Source organism: Ursus arctos, unplaced genomic scaffold, assembly GCF_023065955.2.
Source record: "Ursus arctos isolate Adak ecotype North America unplaced genomic scaffold, UrsArc2.0 scaffold_6, whole genome shotgun sequence".
NCBI lineage: Eukaryota > Metazoa > Chordata > Mammalia > Carnivora > Ursidae > Ursus > Ursus arctos.
The window spans coordinates 34,203,110-34,227,643 of NW_026623078.1; the positions used below are offsets into that span (position 1 = coordinate 34,203,110).

At 38.2% G+C, this 24,534-nt stretch overlaps 1 protein-coding gene across 2 annotated transcripts in view; it reads left to right on the plus strand.

Annotated features, from left to right (window-relative positions):
• Positions 1–24,208, plus strand: part of ZC2HC1A (zinc finger C2HC-type containing 1A) — a 61,212-nt gene extending 37,004 nt beyond the window's left edge. For both annotated transcript variants that reach the window (XM_048212557.2, XM_048212556.2), the window contains 2 exons: positions 7,815–7,922; positions 21,614–24,208. In XM_048212557.2, the coding sequence (XP_048068514.1) occupies positions 7,815–7,922; positions 21,614–21,779 (274 nt within the window). In that variant the 3' untranslated portion in view covers positions 21,780–24,208. The remainder of the gene's footprint in view (positions 1–7,814; positions 7,923–21,613) is intronic.
• Positions 24,209–24,534: the final 326 nt, after the last annotated feature.

A 24,534-nucleotide genomic window follows, 5' to 3' on the forward strand; every position in this document is an offset into this window, starting at 1 on the left:
TGACTTCATTGATATAGTGAGGTTATGTGTGTATATCCATAGGTATGTTTGTATTATCCATGTATCTCATGTACATATTAAATGAAGGTGATAAGATTTCTAACAAGGCTTTGTTCTAGAGCCAAAAAATAAAAAAATCTCTTTCCTATTCCTCTTACGACTCTCACTGGAGGAATCGCCATTGTTTGACAATGATTTATTAGAGATTGAATTCCTAAAAAGGTACTATAGCAGTTCCACAACATCCTTAGATGCTATTTAAGAGTAGAGTATACCTCATGGTTAGACTCTCAGTGGCCATTTGAAGAGGGTCAGGGAAACCCATTCATGCACCAAGGTGATTCTTGTCAAAGTTTAGAAAAAATTAACTATTCAAAGCAGCCTCTCTTTGAATAACAGACAGCATCGCATATTGAATATAATAAGATTTGTAATACAGCCCACCAAAATTCAAGTTCAAATACTGTGGCCTTGTAATAGCTTTGTGGCTTACTTAATTTCTCTAATATGATTTTCTTCAACTTCAAAATGGGAATAATATCTTCTGAGATTTCTGTGAAGATTAAACCAACTGAAGTATGTGTAGTACCTGGCATCCTATTTGGCATTTGGAAAATAGTAGATGTAGTTATTACCTGTGTATATTTTGGAGGTAGCTATTTAGATTGTCAGACTCTTCAACTTTGCTTTATAAGGAGGAAGAATTTCAGCCATAGTTTAAGAACTTACAATCTAAAGGAATTTTAAAAAGTATTCTGCTTGTTCATATAACACAATATTGCTTATCTCTGAAATGAAAAGATTTGACTAAATCTCTAAAAAAGATGGAGTTATTAATACTACTTAATCCATTGGATCATTATGAGGATTAAGTAAGTTTATATATAGAAGCAATTAGAAATCTATACCAAATGTAGTAATAAGCACCATTTTGTAAATGTTAACTAGGAACAGTAACAATAGCCATAATAGTAATAATAGTATCATCATCAACAACTATTCTGAATGTTTATATAAATTGCAATTGGTATCCATCACTTCTTCTAAGATAAGTGATGATAGTCATATTTTATTTATTTATTTTTATTTTAATGTTTTTTTATTATGTTAGTCACCATACAGTACATCCCTGGTTTCTGATGTAAAGTTCGATGATTCATTAGTTGCGTATAACACCCAGTGCACCATGCAATACGTGCCCTCCTTACTCCCCATCCCCGGCCTATCCCATTCCCCCACCCCCCTCCCCTCTGAAGCCCTCAGTTTGTTTCTCAGAGTCCATAGTCTCTCATGTTTCATTCCCCCTTCTGATTACCCCCCCTTTCTTTATCCCTTTCTTCCCCTACCGATCTTCCTAGTTCTTATGTTCCATAGATGAGAGAAATCATATGATAGTTGTCTTTCTCTGCTTGACTTATTTCACTTAGCATTATCTCCTCCAGTGCCGTCCATGTTGCAGCAAATGTTGAGAACTCGTTCTTTCTGATAGCTGAGTAATATTCCATTGTATATATGGACCACAACTTCTTAATCCAGTCATCTGTTGAAGGGCATCTTGGTTCCTTCCACGATTTAGCTATTGTGGACAAAGCTGCTATGAACATTGGGGTGCATATGGCCCTTCTCTTCACTACGTCTGTATCTTTGGGGTAAATACCCAGTAGTGCAATGGCTGGGTCATAGGGTAGCTCAATTTTTAACTTTTTAAGGGACCTCCACACTGTTTTCCAGAGTGGCTGTACCAACTTGCATTCCCACCAACAATGTAGGAGGGATCCCCTTTCTCCACATCCTCTCCAACAATTGTTGTTTCTTGTCTTGTCAATTTTTGCCGTTCTAACTGGCATAAGGTGATATCTTAGTGTGGTTTTGATTTGAATTTCCCTGATGGCTAATGATTTTGAACATTTTTTCATGTGTCTGTTAGCCATTTGTATGTCATCATTGGAAAAGTGTCTGTTCATATCTTCTGCCCATTTTATGATTTCTTTGTTTCTCGCGTATTGAGTTTGAGAAGTTCTTTGTAGATCTGGATACCAGTCTTTTATATGTAATATCATTTGCAAATATATTCTCCCATTCTGTGGGCTGCCTCTTAGTTTTTTTGACTGTTTCCTTGGCTGTGCAGAAGCTTTTTATCTTGATGAAGTCCCACAAGTTCATTTTATCTTTTGTTTCTCTTGCCTTTGGAGATGTGTCATGAGAAATGTTGCTTTGGCCGATGTCGTAGTGGTTGCTGCCTGTGTTCTCCTCTAGGATTTTAATGGATTCCTGTCTCACATAGAGGTCTTTCATCCATTTGGAGTTTATCTTTGTGTATGGTGTGAGAGAGTGGTCAAGTTTCATTCTTTTGCATGTAGCTGTCCAATTTTCCCAGCACCGGATGTTTTTTCCTGCTTTATCAAAGATTAGTTGCCCAAAGAGCCGAGGGTCCATTTCTGGGCTCTCTATTCTGTTCCATTGGTCTATGTGTCTGTTTTTGTGCCAGTACCATGCTGTCTTTGTGATCACAGCTTTGTAGTACAGCTCGAAATCCGGCGTTGTGATGTGCCCTGCTTTGTTTTTCCTTTTCAACAGTTCCATGGCGATTCAGGGCCTTTTCTGGTTCTGTACAAATTTAAGGACTATTTGTTCCAGTTCTTTGAAAAATGTCCTTGGTATTTTGATCGGGATAGCATTGAAAGTGTAGATTGCTCTGGGTAGCATGGACATTTTAGCTATGTTAATTCTTCCGATCCATGAGCATGGAATATTTTTCCATCTTTTTGTGTCTTCTTCAATGTCTTTCAAGAGTGATTTATAGTTTCTAGAATATAGGTCCTTTACGTCTCTGATTAAGTTAATTCCAAGGTAACATATGGTTTTGGGTGCTATTGTAAATGGGATGGATTCCCTAATTCTCTTTCTTCAGTCTCGTTATTTGTGTATAGAAATGCAACTGATTTCTGAGCCTTGATTTTGTATCCCGCCACATTACTGAATTGCTCTATAACTTCTAATAGTTTGGGAGTGGATTCTTTTGGGTTTTCCATATAGAGTATCATGTCATCTGTGAAGAGAGACAGTTTGACTTCTTCTTTGGCGATTTGGATACCTTTTATCCCTTTTTGTTGTCTGATTGCTGTTGCAAGGACTTCTAGTACTATGTTGAATAATAGTGGCGAGAGTGGGCATCCTTGTTGAGTTCCTGATCTTAAGGGAAAGGCTTCCAGCTTTTCCCCTTTGAGAGTGATATTTGCTGTAGGCTTTTCATAGATGGTTCTTATGAGATTGAGGAACGTACCCTCAATCCCTACACTCTGAAGGGTTTTAATCAGGAAAGGATGCTGTATTTTGTCAAATGCTTTTTCTGCATCTATTGAGAGAATCATATGATTTTTGAATTTTTCTTTCTGGATAAAATCTAAGACACTGATAGATTTGCGAATGTTGAACCACCCTTGCATCCCAGAAATGAATCCCACTTGGTCATGATGGATAATCCTTTTAATGTACTGTTGATTTCTATTAGCCAGGATCTTGTTGAAGATTTTGGCATCCATATTCATTAGGGAAATCGGTATGTAATTCTCCTTTTTGATGGGGTCTTTGCCTGGTTTGGGGATCAAGGTAATATTGGCCTCATAGAATGAGTTTGTTAGCTTTCCTTCTGTTTCTATTTTTTGAAATAGCTTTAGGAGAATAGATATTATTTCTTCTTTGAATGTTTGGTAGAATTCCCCAGGAAAACCATCCGGTCCTGGAGTTCTGTTTTTTGGAAGGTTGTTTATCACTGACTCAATCTCTTCATAATTAATTGGCCTGTTTTAAAAATCAATTTCTTCCTGTTTCAGTCTTGGTAGTTTATAGGTTTCCAGGAAGGCCTCCATCTCGTCCAGATTGCTTAATTTATTGGCATATAACTGTTGATAAAAGTTTCTAATAATCCTTACAATTTCATTGGTGTTGGTCATGACCTCTCCTTTTTCATTCATAATTTTATTAATATGGGTCCTTTCTCTATTCTTTTGGATAAGTCTTGCCAGTGGTCTGTCAATTTTATTAATTCTCGCAAAGAATCAGCTTCTAGTTCTGTTGATCTGCTCTACTGTACTCCTGGTTTCTAGTTCATTGATTTCTGCTCTAATCTTGGTCAGCTGCTTCCTCGTGTGTGGATTAGGCCTGTCCCTCTGTTGCTGTTCCAGCTTCTTGAGGTGAGAATATAAAAACTGCATTTTAGATTTTTCTATTCTTTTGAGTGAGGCTTGGATGGCTATGTATTTCCCCCTTAGGACTGCCTTTGCAGTATCCCATAGGTTTTGGACCATTGTGTTTTCATTCTCGTTGGTCTCCATAAATTGCTTAAATTGATTTTTGATTTCCTGGTTTATTGAGTCATTCCTGAGTAGGATGGTTCTTAGTCTCCAAGTGTTTGAGTTTCTTCCAAATTTTTCCTTGTGGTTGAGTTCCAATTTCAGAGCGTTGTGGTCTGAGAATATGCAGGGAATAATTTCAGTCTTTTGGTATCAGTTGAGACCTGTTTTGTGACCCAGAACACGGTCTATTCTTGAGAATGTTCCATGGGAATTAGAATAGAATGAGTATTCTTTGGTTCTGGGGTGTAGTGTTCTATATATATCTATGAGGTCCAACTCGAGTATGGCATTCAAAGCTCTTGTTTCTTTGCTGATTTCTTGCTTAGGTGATCTGTCTATTGCTGATAGTGGAGTGTTGAGGTCCCCTACTATTAGTGTATTTTTATCTATATGTTTCTTTATTGTGGTTAAGAGTTGGCTTGTATATCTTGCTGCTCCCCTGTTGGGGGCATATATATTTATAATTGTCATATCCACTTGTTGGATACATCCTTTAAGAATAATATAGTGCCCTTCTGTGTCTCTAACTATAGTCTTTAGTTTAAAATCCAATCTGTCTGATATGAGAATTGCTACCCCAGCTTTCTTTTGAGGTCCATTGGCGTGAAAGATGGTATTCCATCCCGTTACTTTCAGTCTGAATGTATCTTTAGGTTCAAAATGAGTCTCTTGTAGACAGCAAATGCATGGGTCATGTCTTTTTATCCAATCTGCAACCCTACGGCGTTTATGGGAGCATTTAGACCATTTACATTGAGACTGAATATTGAGAGATATGATTTTAATGTTGCCATGTTGCCAGTACAGTCTTTGTTTCTATCGATTGTGACTTTCTTGTCTGTATCACTCTTGGGGCCTTTTTACTTTTATAGAACCCCCCTTAATATCTCCTGTAGGGCTGGTTTCATGGTTATGAAATTGTTCAATGACTGGCGATTCTGGAAGGTCTTTATTTCTCCATCAATTCTGAATGACAGCCTTGCTGGATAAAGGATCCTTGGCTGCGTGTTTTTCTCTGAAAGAGCTTTAAAAATGCCCCCCCCACCCTTTCTCTCATTCCAGGTCTGTGTAGACAGGTCTGACGTAATTCTGATACCTTTGCCTTGGTACGTGAGAAATTTCTTTGCCCTGGCCGCTTTCAATACTGTATCCTTGGATCTAATATTTGCCAAAATGCACTATGACGTGACGTGGCGTAGGTTTGTCGTGGTTGAGCTTGGGAGGGGTCCTCTCTGCCTCTTGGACACGGATGTTTGTTTCCCTCGCTAGATTAGGGAAGTTTTCAACTACAATTTGTTCAAATATTTCTACTAGATCTCTGTTTTTCTCCACCCCCTCGGGGATGCCGATGATTCTGACATTGGATCGTTTCACTGAGTCAGTGGTCTCCCGTAACCTACATTCATGGGCGTGGATTATTTTAAGTCCCGATTCTATTTTCGCTTTTTCTTCTACTAACCCATCCTCCAATTTGCTAATACGTTCTTCTGCCTCAGTGACCCCAGCCGTCAGAGCCTCTAGTTTTGACTGCATTTGGTTCATAGAATTTTTAATTTTTGCCAGATTCACTCTCATTTCCGCCCTTAGAGATTCTATATTCTCATTAACATTTTCGTTAATACTTTTTTCAAGTCTACACATCATCTTGACCATTGTTACTCTGAATTCCATTTCTGATAATTTGGTTATATCCATATCCGTTAGTTCTGTGGCAGAGGCCACAGACTCATTGTGTTTTCTTTGCTGGGGGGATTTCTCCTTCTCGTCATTCTGATGAGGAGAGGTTGCGGGGTTGTCCAGAGCCCAAATTATTGACCAGGACCCAGGCCGTGCGCCCTTGTTTTATAGGGACCTTAGGGATGTGGGTTTCTTGATTTTTCAGCCTGCCTTCTGGGGGAGGGGCCTGCCACGCCGATACTCAGGCAACCCTGTTTGGGTAGAGTCTCCGTGTCCCCTGCGAGGGGGGATGGGGATGGGCACACTGTGAGCCGGTATTTCCATGCTTTTGTTCTCTGGCGGCTTTCCCTGGCGGTTTGCTGTGCCTCTTCTGAGAGTCAGAGCAGCAATGGCCGAATCTCAGCTTCTGTCTCAGAACAGAGGGATCGTGGACCGTTCTCCACTGATGTTCTGGCCACTTTAACTCTGTTTGTGTTGGTGCTGCTCAACCCTGCAGCATCCCGGGATGTGCGCCCCACACTGGGTATCCCAGCCCTCACTTCCAGGGCCGGCGCTCTCTGTCCTTTGTGTTTCTAACACCGCCAGCCGCCAGCTGCCTCGCGTGCTACCAGAGCTCCCGGTCTCAGTCTGGTTCCAGTGAGCGCACCGGAGCTCGGTGAGAAGTCTGGTCGCACACGTTTCCCGGCTCACGGTCTCAGTTTGCTCTCTCGCGGGTGCCGTCCTCGAGTCCGCCCGCTCCCCCGTGCAGGTGGCTACCGCTTCCCAGCGCCCAAATGCGGTGGCTCCCTCCCCCTTCTGTTTATCTTCCGATATCTGTGCGAGGTTTCACGGCTTCCCGCTTCTTACCTTAATACTCAGTGCTGGAGATGTTCATTTGTAGAGATCCAGATGTACCTTCTTGCGTCTTAGGCTGATTCCGTGGATGTTCAGGCTGGTCTGGTACCTATCCAACTCGACTCAGGGGACCGGCTGAAAAAGAGGTCCCCTACTCCTCCGCTATCTTAACTCAGGAATCCGATAGTCATATTTTAGAAATGGGGGAACTTGGCTACAGGTTGGCCACTACCTCCACATTAGTCAGTAGCAGTTGGGATTTGAATCCACATTCATCTGAATCCCAAATCCTATACTTTTACCATTGTACCATCATTCAGCCATCTAAGCTTTCTTTGATTCCTGAAGTTTCATAAAGGGAATTAAGTGATGATCCAATCAGAACTCCTCTACTGATAGCAGTTGGTGAGATTAAATCTTAAAAGGGAAAATTATATTAACCCATTTTAGTTGCTATTTCCAAAAACAGGCTTTCGTAAATTGAAAATTATTAAAGTGGTTTTTGCTTGTTTTTAACAACTAGTTAAATGGTTTTTGTTTGTTTTCAACCATATCTTATAATTTATAACATTATTTACCAGTTATTTATAGGCATTTAACAAGACACCTCTCTATTTTGAGGGAACTATAGATTTAAACTTTTAAAAACCTGAAGCCTTTCAGAATTATTAACTTAAAATTTCATGTAAAGCATATATATATATATAATATTTTACTTGATTTCATTTACCATCAGATTAAATGTTAGTAAATGCAAAATGCTTTGGTTTATCCTTACTTTTAACTAGTGTTGTTTTCAGATTGAAAATAATTACTTGGATTTTACTCTTTTGAATTTACCTTTCTACAGCTTCAAATTATTTTTCTAATCATGTAAATAAGCAATATAAGAAATAAATGCTTGCTATTTAGTACCTTTTCATTATGCCATCTCTTTCTCTCTTCTAGAACCAACATCAAACCTCGAAATTCCACACCACCTAGTTTGGCACGGAATCCTTCCTCAGGTGTGCTTACAAACAAAAGGAAAACATATACTGAGAGCTACATAGCCAGGTATGTTTAGCTCTGAGATTCTAATAACTAAAATAAAAATGAATATATGTAGTCTTCTAAGGACCAAATACAAAAATATGTATCAAGCTATTAGAAAATCTAATTTTTCCTTTGCTATATGATTTATTTTGGCTTTTAAGGTGTACACTAAAGAATTGTTTGGGCATAAATAGTATTTTTCTAGACCTTGTAGTTATTGTTGTAAATGCTCAAGGACAGTTTGTTCCGTTTCACTGCATTCATTTGTTTTGTATCTTGATTTTAAGTGTAACATCATTATTTTTACCTCTGCAAATTGAGTAGTGGACCCTTTAAACTAGTATTGTAATTTTAAGCAGCATTTTAATATATTTAAATTCCCTGCTGAGCTTGTGATTATCCATGTACTTCCCTTTCTTTCTTTTTTTTTTTTTTTTAATGATTTTTTATTATATTATGTTAGTCACCGTACAGTACATCCCCGGTTTCCGATGTAAGGCTCAATGATTCATTAGTTGCGTATAACACCCAGTGCACCATGCAATACGTGCCCTCCTTACTATCCATCACCGGTCTATCCCATTCTCCCACTCCTCTCCCCTCTGAGGCCCTCAGTTTGTTTCTCATAGTCCATAGTCTCTCATGTTTCACCGTGTACTTCCCTTTCTTATCTGTCACAATATTTGTACAACTTTGACATTCTGTTTTTAAGCATAAAACAAATCATTCCAGTTATAGATATTTTATCTATCTGTCTATCTATCTATCCTTATTCCAGACAATGTACAGAGATCTGTGACATACAGTGAGATACAGTATTTTATAAAAGTGAAAGAATATGCAAAGGAAAATGAGAATTAAAAGATAAAGGAAAAAAAGGAATGAAGGTAGTCTACAAAATATGTGTCATGAGACACTGTATATAGGCTAGCCTTTGGCCATAAGTTGGGTCCTAACTGTGTAGCAGCTAGAGTACAGGAGAAGATAGAAGTAGTTAGTTACATGATTTGTGTTGTATTTTAAAAAAAAAAAATCACTTCTCTCTGAAAGCACACCTAGTCCTGAGACCTCAAAAATCTGCCTATGAATTCTCATAAAGAGTCACTGGATAATTTATTATTATTATTTCATTTTTATTTTATTTACTTTCAGTTAATTAACATATAGTATATTATTAGTTTCAGAGGTAGAGTTAGTGATTCATCAGTCTTATGTAACACCCAGTACTCATTACATCCTGTGCCCTCCTTAATGTCCATCACCCAGTTACCCCATCCCCCTACCTATCTCCCCTCTCGCAACCCTCAGTTTGTTTCCTATTACTAAGAGTTTCTTATCCTTAGTCTCCCTCTTTGATTTCATCTTGTTTTATTTTTCCCCTCTCTTCCCCTATGATTCTCTGTTTTGTTTCTTAAATTCCACATGAGTGAGATCATATGATAATTCTTTCTTTTACTGACTTTTTGCTTAGCATACTACCCTGTAGTTCCATCCATATTGTTGCAAATGCAAGATTTCATTTTTTTAAAAGATTTTATTTATTTATATGCCAGAGAGAGAGCACATGCACGCACAAGCAGTAGGAGAAGCCAGCTCCCCACTGAGCAGGGAGCCGGTTGTGGGACTCGATCCCAGGATGCTGGGATCATAACCTGAGCCTAAAGCGGACGCTTAACTGACTGAGCCACCCAGGTGCCCAAGATTTCATTTTTTGATGGCTGAGTAATATTCCATTGTGTGTGTGTGTGTGTGTGTGTGTGTGTGTGTGTGTATACACACCACATCTTTATCCAGTCACCTGTTGATGGACATCTGGGCTCTTTCCATAGTTTGGCTACTGTGGACCTTGCTGCTGTAAACATTGGGGTGCAGGTGCCTCTTCGGATCACTACATTTGTATCTTTGGGGTAAATCCCTAGTAGTGCAGTTGCTGGGTCATAGGGTAGTTCTATTTTCAACTCTTTGAGGAACTTCCACACTGTTTTCCAGTGTGGCTGTACCAGCTTGCATTCCCACCAACAGTGTAAGAGGGTTCCCCTTTCTCTGCATCTTCGCCAACATCTGTCGTTTCCTGACTTGTTAATTTTAGCCATCCTGACCAGAGTGAGGTGGTACTTCATTGTGGTTTTGATTTGTATTTCCCTGATGCTGAGTGATGTTGAGCATTTTTTTCATGTGTCTGTTGGCCATCTGTATGTCTTCTTTGGAGAAATGTCTGTTCATGTCTTATGCCCATGTCTTGATTGGATTATTTGTTCTTTGAGTGTTGAGTTTGATAAGTTCTTTATAGATTTTGGATACTAGCCCTTTATCTGATAAGACATTTGCAAATATTTCTCCCACTCTCTTGGATGTCTTTTGGTTTTGTCGACTGTTCCTTTTGCTGTGCAAAAGCTTTTTATCTTGATGAAGTCCCAAAAGTTCATTTTTGCCTCTGTTTTCCTTGCCTTTGGAGATGTGTCTAGTAAGAAGTTGCTGCGGCTGAGGTCAAAGATGTTGCTGCTTGTGATCTCCTCAAAGATTTTGATGGATTCCTGTCTTACATTTAGGTCTTTCACCCATTTTGAGTCCATTTTTGTGTATGGTATAAGGAAATGATCCAGTTTCATTCTTCTGCATGTGGCTTCCAGTTTTTTCCATTGGATATTCTTTCCTGCTTTGTCGAAGATTAGTTGACCGCAGAGTTGAGGGTCCATTTCTGGGCTCTATGTTCTGTTCCATTGATCTGTGCGTCTGTTTTTGTGCCAGTACCATACTGTCTTGATGATGACAGCTTTGTAATATAGCTTGAAGTCTGGAATTGTGTGCAGCGGCTTTATTTTCTTTTTCAACATTCCTTTGGCTATTCAGGATCTTTTCTGGTTCCATACAAATGTTAGGATTATTTGTTCCAGTTCTGTGAAAAAAGTCGATGGTATTTTGATAGGGATTGCACTGAATGTATAGATTGCTCTAGGTAGCATAGACATTTTAATATTTGTTCTTTCAATCCACGAGCGTGGAACATTTTTCCATTTCTTTGTGTCTTCCTCAATTACTTTCATGTGTGTTCTATAGTTTTTGGAGTACAGCTCCTTTGCCTCTTTGGTTAGGTTTATTCCTAGGTATCTTACAGTTTTTGGTGCAGTTGTAAATGGGATTGATTCCTTAATTTCTCTTTCTTCTGTCTCATTGTTAGTGTACAGAAATGCAACTGATTTCTGTGCATTGATTTTATTATTATTATTATTACTATATTATTTTTAAAGATTTTATTTGTCTGAGAGAGAGAGAGGCAGAGAGAGAGCACAAGTAGGGGAAGATGCAGGACGAGGGAGAAGCAGTCTCCCTGCTGAGCAAGGAGCCCAATGCAGGACTCAATCCCAGGACCCTGGGATCATGACCTGAGCCAAAGGCAGCCACTTAACTGAGCCACCCAGGTGTCCCATTGTGCCTTGATTTTATATCCTGTCACTTTGCTGAATTCCTGTATGAGTTGTAGCAATTTTGGGGTGAAGTCTTTAGGGTTTTCCACATAGAGTATCATGTCATCTGAGAAGAATGAGAGTTTGAAGAATCACTGGATAATTTAATAACTTTTTTCTCCAGTTTTATTGAGAAGTAATTGCCATACATCAGTGTATAAGTTTAAGGCATACAGCATGATAGTTTGATTTACATACATAATGAAATGATTACCATAGTAAGTTTGGGTAATATCCATCTTCTCATACAGATACAATAAAAAGAAGGAAAAAAGCAAAAAAAATTTTCTCCATATGTTGAGAACTTCTAGGATTTACTCTCTTAACAAGTTTGCTGTCACACAGCAGCATTAGCTATAGTCATTGTGCTGTGTATTACATCCGTCGTACCCATTTATCTCCTAACTGGAACTTTGTACCTTTTGACCACCTTCCTGTAATTTACCTTCCCCATCCAATGGATGACTTGTTAAAATTCACATCTCTACTATAAATATGATAATGCATTTCGTAAGATTTTTTTTTAAGATGACCTCAATGCAGGCCTATAACATGATATCCTATGATTCACCAAAATTTGTTGTGATATGTGTGTGTTATATATAAGTATATTTGTTGTCTGCTTTTGTTACAAGTATATAACATAGACAGCTATCCCATCATTCAGATTTAATGCAAGAATCAATTTTCAAGTATCCAGGAAACTAGCTGTCAATCTTGGTTGTTACCCTTCAGATAGAAGAACCTGTGGAACTTTGTAAAAAATGAACATGTCACGTCCCTCCCAGAGAGGTTTTGATTTCTTTGGTTTGGATTTTTAAAATTTTAAGAGTGATACTTATGCATAACAAGGGATGAGAACCATAAAGGAATAGGTGAATTGCTACCTTTGCAGGTAGATTCTTTCATAAATACTGTTCGTTTCACCTAAGGTTTTGATCCATTTTATTATTTTTTTTTCCTTTTTTTTTTTTTTAAATGATTTTTTATTATATTATGTTAGTCACCATACAGTACATCCCCGGTTTCCGATGTAAGGCTCGATGATTCATCAGTTGCGTATAACACCCAGTGCACCATGCTATATGTGCCCTCCTTACTACCCATCACCAGTCTATCCCATTCCCCCACCCCCCTCCCCTCTGAAGTCCTCAGTTTGTTTCTCATAGTCCATAGTCTCTCATGTTTCATTCCCCCTTCTGATTACCCCCCTTTCTTTATCCCTCTCTTCCCCTACCGATCATCCTAGTTCTTATGTTCCATAGATGAGAGAAATCATATGATAGTTGTCTTTCTCTGCTTGACTTATTTCACTTAGCATTATCTCCTCCAGTGCTGTCCATGTTGTAGCAAATGTTGAGAACTCGTTCTTTCTGATAGCTGAGTAATATTCCATCGTATATATGGACCACAACTTCTTAATCCAGTCATCTGTTGAACGGCATCTCAGCTCCTTCCACGATTTAGCTATTGTGGACATTGCTGCTATGAACATTGGGGTGCATATGGCCCTTCTCCTTACTACGTCTGTATCTTTGGGGTAAATACCCAGTAGTGCAATGGCTGGGTCATAGGGTAGCTCAATTTTTAACTTTTTAAGGGACCTCCACACTGTTTTCCAGAGTGGCTGTACCAACTTGCATTCCCACCAACAATGTAGGAGGGATCCCCTTTCTCCACATCCTCTCCAGCAATTGTTGTTTCTTGTCTTGTCTATTTTTGCCATTCTAACTGGCGTAAGGTGGTATCTCAGTGTGGTTTTGATTTGAATTTCCTTGATGGCTAATGATTTTGAACATTTTTTCATGTGTCTGTTAGCCATTTGTATGTCTTCATTGGAAAAGTGTCTGTTCATATCTTCTGCCCATTTTTTGATTTGTTTATTTGTTTCTCGTGTATTGACTTTGAGAAGTTCTTTGTAGATCTTGGATACCAGTCCTTTATCTGTAGTGTCATTTGCAAATATATTCTCCCATTCCGTGGGCTGCCTCTTAGTTTTTCTGACTGTTTCCTTGGATGTGCAGAAACTTTTAATCTTGATGAAGTCCCACAAGTTCATTTTATCTTTTGTTTCTCTTGCCTTTGGGGATGTGTCATGAAAAAGGTTGCTTTGGCCGATGTCGTAGAGGTTGTTGCCTATGTTCTCCTCTAGAATTTTGATGGATTCCTGTCTCACATCGAGGTCTTTCATCCATTTGGAGTTTATTTCTGTGTATGTTGTGAGATAGTGGTCAAGTTTCATTCTCTTGCATGTAGCTGTCCAATTTTCCCAGCACCATTTATTGAAGAGACTGTCTTTTTCCCACCGGATGTTTTTTCCTGCTTTATCAAATATTAGTTGCCCAAAGAGCCGAGGGTCCATTTCTGGGCTCTCTATTCTGTTCCATTGGTCTATGTGTCTGTTTTTGTGCCAGTACCATGCTGTCTTTGTGATCACAGCTTTGTAGTACAGCTCGAAATCCGGCATTGTGATGCCCCCAGCTTTGTTTTTCCTTTTCAACAGTTCCTTGGAGATTCGGGGCCTTTTCTGTTTCCATACAAATTTAAGGACTGTTTGTTCCAGTTCTTTGAAATATGTCCTTGGTATTTTGATCGGGATAGCATTGAAAGTGTAGATTGCTCTGGGTAGCATGGACATTTTAACTATGTTAATTCTTCCGATCCATGAGCATGGAGTATCTTTCCATCTTTTTATGTCTTCCTCAATGTCTTTCAAGAGTGATTTATAGTTTCTAGAATATAGGTCCTTTACGTCTCTGGTTAAGTTAATTCCAAGGTAACGTATGGTTTTTGGTGCTATTGTAAATGGGATGGATTCCCTAATTTCTCTTTCTTCGGTCTCGTTATTCGTGTATAGAAATGCAACTGATTTCTGAGCATTTATTTTGTATCCTGCCAAGTTACTGGATTGCTCTATAACTTCTAATAGTTTGGGAGTGGCTTCTTTTGGATTTTCCATATAGAGTATCATGTCATCTGCAAAGAGAGACATTTTGACTTCTTCTTTGCCAATTTGAATACCTTTGATCCCTTTTTGTCGTCTGATTGCTGTTGCAAGGACTTCTAGTACTATGTTGAATAATAGTGGCGAGAGTGGGCATCCTTGTCGAGTTCCTGATCTTAAGGGAAAGGCTTCCAGCTTTTCCCCATTGAGAATAATATTTGCAGTAGGCTTTTCATAGATGGCTTTTATGAGATTGAGAAATGTACCTTCTATTCCTACACTCTGAAGGGTTTTAATCAGGAAAGGATGCTGTATTTTGTCAAATGCTTTTTCGGCATCGATTGAGAGGATCATATGGTTCCTGAGTCTTTTCTTGTTGATATGATGTATCACGCTGATTGATTTGCGAATATTGAACCACGCTTGCATCCCAGGTATGAATCCCACTTGATCGTGATGGATAATCCTTTTAATGTACTGTTGGATTCTATTAGCAAGTATCTTGTTGAGGATTTTGGCGTCCATATTCATTAGGGAAATCGGTCTGTAATTCTCCTTTTTGAGGGGGTCTTTGCCTGGTTTGGGGATCAAGGTAATATTGGCCTCATAGAATGAGTTTGGTAGCTTTCCTTCTGTTTCTATTTTTTGAAATAGCTTTAAGAGAATAGGTATTATTTCTTCTTTGAATGTTTGGTAGAATTCCCCAGGAAAACCGTCCGGGCCTGGAGTTTTGTTATTTGGAAGGTTGTTTATCACTGACTCAATCTCTTCATAATTAATTGGCCTGTTTAAGGAATCAATTTCTTCCGGTTTCAATCTTGGTAGTTTATAGGTTTCCAGGAAGGATTCCATTTCTTCCAGATTGCTTAGTTTATTGGCATATAGCTGTTGATAAAAATTTCTAATAATCCTTCCAATTTCAATGGTGCTCGTCGTGACCTCTCCTTTTTCATTCATAATTTTAATAATCTGGGTCCTTTCTCTTTTCTTTTGGATAAGTCTTGCCAGTGGTCTGTCAATTTTATTGATTCTCTCCAAGAACCAGCTTCTAGTCCTGTTGATCTGCTCTACTGTACTTCTGGTTTCTGCTTGATTGATTTCAGCTCTAATTTTGGTCAACTGCTTCCTCGTGCGTGGATTAGGCCTGTCCCTCTGTTGCTGTTCCAGCTTCTTGAGGTGAGAATATAAAAACTGCATTTTAGATTTTTCTATTCTTTTGAGTGAGGCTTGGATGGCTATGTATTTCCCCCTTAGGACTGCCTTTGCAGTATCCCATAGGTTTTGGACTGTTGTATTTTCATTCTCATTGGTCTCCATAAATTGTTTAATTTGATTTTTGATTTCCTGGTTTATCGAGTCATTCCTGAGCAGGATGGTTCTTAGTCTCCAAGTGTTTGAGTTTCTTCCAAATTTTTCCTTGTGGTTGAGTTCCAATTTCAGAGCGTTGTGGTCTGAGAATATGCAGGGGATAATTTCAATCTTTTGGTATCGGTTGAGACCTGTTTTGTGTCCCAGAACATGGTCTATTCTTGAGAATGTTCCATGGGCATTAGAATAGAATGAGTATTCTTTGGTTCTGGGGTGTAGTGTTCTATATATATCTATGAGGTCCAACTCGTTGAGTATGGCATTCAAAGCCTTTGATTCTTTGCTTAGTTTTTGCCAGGGTGTTCTGTCTATTTCTGATAGTGGAGTGTTGAGGTCCCCTACTATTAATGTATTTTTATTTATATGTCTCTTTATTCTGGTTAAGAGTTGGCTTGTGTATCTTGCTGCTCCCCTGTTGGGGGCATATATATTTATAATTGTCATATCCACTTGTTGAATACTTCCCTTAAGAATAATATAGTGCCCTTCTGCGTCTCTAACTATAGTCTGTAGTTTAAAATCCAATTTATCTGATATGAGAATTGCTACCCCAGCTTTCTTTTGAGGTCCATTTGCGTGAAAGATGGTACTCCATCCCCTTACTCTCAGTCTGAATGCATCTTTGGGTTTGAAATGAGTCTCTTGTAGACAGCAAATGGATGGGTCATTTCTTTTTATCCAATCTGCAACCCTGTGGCGTTTTATGGGATGGTTCAAACCATTTACATTAAGACTGATTACTGAGAGATATGATTTTAATGTTGCCATGTTGCCAGTAAAGTCTTTGTTTGTATTGGCTGTGACTTTCTGTTCTGTATCACTCTTGGGGCCTTTTTACTTTTATAGAACCCCCCGTAATATCTCCTGTAGGGCTGGTTTCGTGGTTACAAAATTGGTTAGTGACTGGCGGTTCTGAAATGTCTTTATTTCTCCATCAATTCTGAATGACAGCCTTGCTGGATAAAGGATCCTTGGCTGCATGTTTTTCTCTGAAAGAGCTTTAAATATGCTCCCCCAACCCTTTCTCTCATTCCAGGTCTGTGTAGACAGGTCTGACGTAATTCTGATGCTTTTGCCTTGGTACGTGAGAAATTTCTTTGCCCTGGCCGCTTTCAATACTGTATCCTTGGATCTAATATTTGCGAATATGCACTATGACGTGACGTGGCATAGGTTTGTCATGGTTGAGCTTGGGAGGGGTCCTCTCTGCCTCTTGGACACGAATGTTTGTTTCCCTTGCTAGATTAGGGAAGTTTTCAGCTACAATTTGTTCAAATATCTCCTCTAGACCTCTGTTTTTCTCCACCCCCTCGGGGATGCCGATGATTCTAACATTGGATCGTTTCATTGAGTCAGTAATCTCCCGTAACCTACATTCGTGGGCGTGGATTTTTTTAAGACCATCTTCTATTTTCATTTTTTCCTCTATTAACCCATCCTCCAATTCACTAACCCGTTCCTCTGCTTCTGCGACCCTGGCCGTCAGAGCCTCTAGTTTTGCCTGCATTTGGCTCATAGAATTTTTAATTTCTGTCAGATTCGCTCTCATTTCTGTCCTTAGGGATTCTATATTCTCAGTAACCTTTTCGTTAATAGTTTTTTCAATTCTACCAATTCTACTCATCATTTTGACCATCGTTACTCTGAATTCCATTTCTGATAATTTGGTTACATCCATATCCATTATTTCTGTGGCAGAGGCCACAGAATCACTGTCTTTTCTTTGCTGGGGGGGGCTTCTCCTTCTTGTCATTCTGATGAGGAGAGGTTGCGGGGTTGTCCAGAGCCCAAATTATTGACTGGGTCCCAGGCCGTGCCCCTTGTTTTATAGGGATCTTAGGGATGTGGGCTTCTTCTTTAAAGATTTTATTTATTTATTTATGTGGCAGCCAACCAGCGAGAGAGGGAACAGAAGCAGGGGAGTGGGAGAGGAAGAATCAGGCTCCCAGCGGAGGAGCCCGATGAGGGACTCCTTTCCGGAACGCCGGGATCACGCCCTAAGCCGAAGACAGGCGCTCAATGACTGCGCCACCCAGGCGCCCGGGTTGTGGGCTTCTTGATTTTTCAGCCTGCCTTCTGTGTTCTGGGGGAGGGGCCTGCCGCGCCTATACGCAGGCAGCCCTGTTTGGGTAGAGTCTCCGCGTCCCCTGCGAGGGGGGATGGGGATGGGCACTCTCTGAGCCGGTATTTCCAGGCTTTTGTTCTCTGGCGGCTTTCCCTGGCGGTTTGCTGTGCCTCTTCTGAGAGTCAGAGCAGCAGCGGCCGAATTTCAGCTTCTGTCACAGATCAGAGGGATTGCGGCCTGTTCTCTACTAATGTTCTGGCCACTTTAACTCTGTTTCTGTTGGTGCTGCTCAACCCTGTAGCGTCCCGGGATGTGCGCCCCACACCCGGCGTCCCAGCCCTCACTTCCAGGGCCGGCGCGTCTCTGTCCTTTGTGTTTCTAACGCCGCCAGCCGCCCCGCGCGTGCTCCCAGATCTCCCGGTCTCAGTCTGGATCCAGTGAGCTCACCGGGATTCCGGGGTTCCGGGAGATGCCTGGTGGCGCGCGCACCCGGCTCACGGTCTCAGTCTGCTGTTTTGCGGGTGCCGTCCGCGAGCCCCGCTCGCTCTCCCGTGCAAGTGGCTACCGCTTCCCGGCGCCCGAACACGGCGGCTCCCTCCCCCTTCCGTTTATCTTCCAATATCTGTGCACAGTTTCATGGCTCCCCGCTTCGTACCTCAATACTCAGCGCTGGAGATGTTCATTTGTAGAGATCCAGATGCGTCTTCCTGCGTCTCAGGCTGGTTCCGTGGTTCTTGATCCATTTTAAATACTAAAGATGTGAACTTAATGTTTCTTAGAGTCCTGAAGCTGGCTGTACAATGTTGTATATGTGTGGAGCCTTCTGTTTTGAATCCATGCTGAATATAGGATTAACATTCTCTTGTAATGTGGGAAACTTAATAAATACATGTGTTTGAATAAAAAGATCATCTTCTAAAGAGGTAGACAAAAGAAGTGACAACAGGCAGGGGCAAAAGTCACATTAAAAATGAGTTTGAATTCCTTTTTTTGTTTTGTTTTCTTTTATTTCTTTCTTTTTAAATGGTTGATAAGTGATAGTAAGCCCTAAACCTTGTTCACCTGACTTACTACCCTATCCAGATGGAATAATTATAACCATAACAGATGAAAAAAATCTCAGATTTCTTTTTCTGGAAGTGTGATAGACTACATTTTCTGGATGGCTGTTTCACCCAAAACACCTAGAAATGCTACCCAAAATGGAAAAAATATCCTTTTGAATGTGTAGCTTAGCACTCAGAAAAGTAAGGGAAACTTCCACAGGTAAGTAAATAAAGGAAACTAGGGGTCAGATTGGTAAACTAAGCCAGACACTGCACTTACATTTGAGGTTTTGATGATCTTTCCTACCTAGAGGCTCGTGTTAATGTCACTGTGGGAGAGAGGAGGTGACTTCTTGGACTTATACAAAGTGAGCTTAAGAAACTCAACTTTCCCTTCCCCTCTCCTCATGCCTCTTCCTCTAAGCCAGGACTCTTGAAATGTCCATCAGGGGGTTGTCTTAGGCTCCGCTGGAGGTAATCACACGGTATTATATGACACTGAGATTATTTATAGGAAATAGGGAATGATAGCCGGCAGTGTCAGGTGTGTCTTTTTCCTGGGAGCCCTTGCCCCAGTCCTGGAGCTGGTTTTCTTTGACCGTCCAAGTGACAGCTTAGGTGTGAGAGAAGAAGATCTTAATAGGTGGATGTAGGATTGGTTTAGTTGGAAATTCTATGTCCCCAAAGGGAACCAGTTTCTCTTGTAACAGCCCCATTGTCTTAGCTTTCAGGTTGTCCTGAGGGATGTCTGATTTTCTTGGATTGCGTATAAGCACTGCTGCCTGGAAACACAGCTGGCATTCCACCTTTTTTAAAGGTTCTCATTAAAGAAAGCTAGGAAGTTATCCCAATGTCAGATGTGTCCATAGAAACGGAGAAAGAGTTCTCCTTATGCTATATTATATATTAAAATAGAAATTATTATAGTTGACATTCTTATGACATTTCTGCTTTTAAAGAAAATGCTTCTTAAATGTCACCATTAAATATGAAGACTGATATAGGATTGTGTTAAATACATTTTGTCAATGACATTCCTTTCTATTCCTAATTTTCTAAGTGTTTTTTAAAAATAAAAAATAGGTGGTGAATATTATTGAATATCATATGTATAAAACCAGTATTTTTAAATCCTTTAATCTATTTTTCTGTAAATTATATTAATAGACTTCCTGATGTTAAATCAATCTTATTTTCTGGAATAAATCTAAAGTGTTTTGAATTGTATTTGTTTGTAGATTGTGTTTGCTAAAATTCTTGGAGATTTACATGTATTTCCAAGTTAATAGGTAAAATTGATTATAGTTTTATATTCTCTTATTAAGTCTGACTATCAAGATTTTATTGACCTTTAAAAAGAAATTGCAGAATGTTGTTTTTCACCTCCCTCTGCTGGAAAAGTTTAGTAGAACTTACTGTGTTCTTTTTTTTAAAAATATTTTATTTATTTATTTGATAGAGTGAGAGAGAACATGACTGGGGGGGAGGGGCAGAAGAAGAGGGAGAAGCAGACTCCCCACTGAGCAGGGAGCCCGATGCAGGGCTCGATCCCAAGACCCTGGGATCATAACCTGAGCCAAAGGCAGATGCTTACCCAACTGAGCCACTCAGGTGCCCCTAGAACTTACCATGTAAAATTATCATGAGTCCACTATGTGTGTGTGTGTGTGCCAGGATGTGCCCACGTGATAAGGAGGAGTAGTATGTTAATTACTGATTCAACAGCTTTAACACTTATGTCTGTTTAGTGTTATAGTTTGTTTGAAATAAGTTTTCACAAGATATTTTTCTAGGAAATTTTTCACTTCATCTAAGTTTCAAACTACTAGCATAGAGTTGTTCTTATAATTTTAAATCTCTGCTATATCTGTAGTTATATTCCTCTTTCATTCTGAATATTGTGTATTCCTTTTTTGTTGATCAGTCTTGAGAGTTTATCATTTTAAAAGGACCAAATATTTTTTTTGTTTATCTTCTTCATATATTACTCTTTCATTCATTTATTCATTAAAAATATATTTACTGAGAGATGAGTTTATGTCAGGTACTTCTCTTGATTCTAGACGTAGAGCAGTAACAAAACAGATAAAAATCCCTGCACTCGGGGAGCTCACAGTCTTATGGAGAAGACAAGACATAACAGAAATGACATATACCGCATGTCAGATGGAAAGCAATAAAGCAAAGGGAGTCACAGTTTGGGGTGGCAGCAAGACTGTCCAGAGCCATGGGGGTTGCAGTACAGGGGATGAAGGATGAAAGAATTTGAGTGTGTACAAGTAAATTAGAGCAAAGGACCTAACAAGATTCAACCTGATGATAGTGATGAAAATTCGAGTGAAAAGACTCCATGGATACAGTGAAAATAGCATGACACATTGGGAGAAGTTATGTATATATTGTTTTATAATATATATAATAATATATGTGCATATTTATTACAGTGTATATTTGGAGGAAAGATGGAGATCTTTCCTCAGGGCGAGGTTGCAGTTTTCTCTTTAGAGATGGTTTTGCAGGAGGGTCACTGTAAATTTCCATTCTATTCCCATTGTAGTACATGCCTCGTACATTGAACAGATGGAAAGTTGGTGGTATTTGCTCATGAAAAATTCTCATGAGCAGGGATAAATATAATGCCAAAGAAAATATTTAGAATTTCATTATTAACTAAAAGGGGCTTTTCAAATCTGAACTAGAAAAATATTAAAACTGAGGTTAAGCAAGCTTTAATTTATACTTAACATTAAGTACTGTTCTCTAAGGGTTATGAAAACTAGTGACAAGAGCTTTGTGTTTCTGCTTTTCTTCCTGTACTCCTTCAGGCCAGATGGAGACTATATATCTTCACTTAATGGCGGAAACATTAAAGGCATGGAAGGAAATTCAACAGGACACTTACCAAAATTCTGCCATGAGTGTGGGACTAAATACCCTGTAGAATGGGCGAAGTTTTGCTGTGAATGTGGCATTCGAAGAATGGTTCTGTGAATAGAGCCCAAAAGAAAAAGCTAAGTCCAGAATTTTATGACTATTGCTGCTTGGACAGATAGAGCACTTCCTTTAGTGAATTTATGCTAAAATTATTCAAAATACTTTTTTCAGCAGTTTTTGGAGCATAATTCTTTGGCTGTGTACTGTGTGTGTGTATATAAATGTGTACATATACTGTATATAATAGATACCTGATACCCCAAACTGTGCCATTCAAGGAAATAGTCACTCATCTGTCACAAAATAATTTCAAGTAGAATCATTAACTTAGGTTTACTTTTCTGTTATTATTGTTAAAGCACATTAAGCACACCTTCACAAACTCACATGCTAGTGCTCAGCCCTTCAAGCTTTAGGATGATCATTACTTGGAGCAAAAAATCAGAACAAACATTTTTATTGTTGATTCCTGTTTTCACATCATAGAGTTTGGGATGCTTGCAATTTTGGAAATGAAGAGAGTATTTTCAGTTACAGTTATTTATGTAAGGACATTTTCCTGTAGAGCTCTTTAACAATTAATTTTATAAATATTAAAAAAAAAGAAAGGAATTAAACCTCTACAGGTCTATGTTGTCCTTTACTCGGTGTATCATTAATTATATAATTTAGAGATCTTTATTCATTCTTTAAAATGTAATTATGCAGTTTCCTATTTTCAGAGACACAAAACTGAAAAATACAAATGTATTTTATTCCAGTTATAACTGAATGATTTTTTTTTACCTCTGTGTGTTAGTTGAATGTATATATTCTTTCTATTTCTAATTGTGTCTCCATATTTCACTTTTTTCTTTTTCATAACCTCATGTCTGAGGAGTTTTAATTTACTACTTCTTTATTTTTGCAACATTTGAAAATAATTATTTAATATAAGAGGTACAAAATTCCTTGCAAAATTCTACATGTTTATTTCTGTGTCTGAATTTAGAAGAAATTATTTTAATGGATTTTAAAAAAACCACCTCACCCTAATAAATAATTTGGATAATTAATCATTACTGCTGGGCATGAAGGTAAAAAGTATTTTAATTTTTTAATTTTAATTTCCTTTGAAGTATAGTTAGATGTAGTGGTGCGTTCGTTAAGAGACTAATTTTTCCTACTTGTATTTTCTTTTTAGTGTTTAATACTAAAACACAATTCACATCACAGTAACAAAAACCTCTGAAAATGCACTACTTTAATGCATAGGTGACTTATGTAATTAAACGTTCACAAAAACTTAATTATACTTTAACTTTGGCTAAAATACAGCTTTTAATTATTGTCACTTTCAGTGTGACAGTGTTTAGTAGTAGATTCTTTGATTGCCTGTGCGGCCATGTTCAGTAGTTCCTTAGTAATTTCTGTTGAATGGAAAGAAGAAGAGCTTTGATCTTATTACAAAGGTGTAATTACACGCAAATCCTATATAGGCCATTTCTAGCTTCTCATTTATGTTTGTGATCAACTATAAGGGTTAATGTAGAAATTTGTGGTTTTTAATTTTATTTATGCTCTTTATAATTGTATTCATTGGATTTTTTTTTTTTTTGGTTTTTGTGTTTGTTTGTTTGTTTGTTTTTTCATTCAGTCAGGGGATATAAACTTTGAGGTAATGGGAATTGTTTTATTTACCTTATAGTTTCTTCCCTGACTTTTCATCAACCTTTTTTAATCTGTTTGTCTTTATTCAGTCATATTGGTCTAAAAATAGAGTCCATTACCTAGAATAAGCTGTAATTAATTTAGGAGAATAATGTACGTATTAGATTTTCATTTCAATAATATATGTTATTCTTTCCTGTTATAAATCATATGAAGAACTTTAAACCTTGTTTTCCCTGGAACTGAGCACTATTTTTCTTCTTCCAAGTTTTTTTTTTAAGACCACGTAATTTTTGCCCAAGGAAGGGGTAGATAAATGAACTTAAACAAAGTGGCACATGTTTGTTTCTGACAGAATTTTGCAGTAGCCAGTAAATGTTATAATGTACTACATGGAAAATGAGTTGATAAAAAAATCATCCAATTCTAGAACCCAGAGATTATTATAAACAGTAAGTAGGTGAAGTATACTTATGAATTATGAAACATGTTGTGGCAATGTATTTAAATGCATTTTTGTATTAATTACATATATTATTCTCACATTGATTTGTTGTGCAATAGTTCAGGTTATAAGAAATTTTCCTAGATCTATGCATCATTTACTTTATTTTTATTTATTTTCACAAGTATTTGCCAGTGTGGTAGAATTAAAAAAAAAATGATTGTAAGCTTAAATTAAAAATGTAAAAATCGCTTATATATTATTCTGAAAGTCATTAGCTTGAAAAAGTAAGATTATTATGGTTGCTGTTGTCTCTCATTCATTCTGTTTTTTATTACAAATACTGTCTTCATTTTTGAACCAATTCAATAAAGACATAAAGCAAAAAAAATTTTCAATTGGTCTTTATTGATGTCTTAGTTTTTAGCCAGACAGAGGTAGTAGAAAGATAAGAGCATACTGAAATATGAAGAAGATATTCAAAGTCAAAATACAGATTTTTTTTAATGAGGTAGTAGCTTTACATTGGCAGGGTTTTTTGTGCCATCAGCTTTTAAAGAAACTGCTATTATTTTGTTGAAGTGTTTCATGTCAAAGTATTATAAATACGTTTCATTACAAGATTTCTAAGACATAGAAAAATTCTCTTTATGTCTAGTAAAATAGAGCAGTTGAAAACATTAGTGAAGTCATTGATAGGAAACATTGTGGATATTT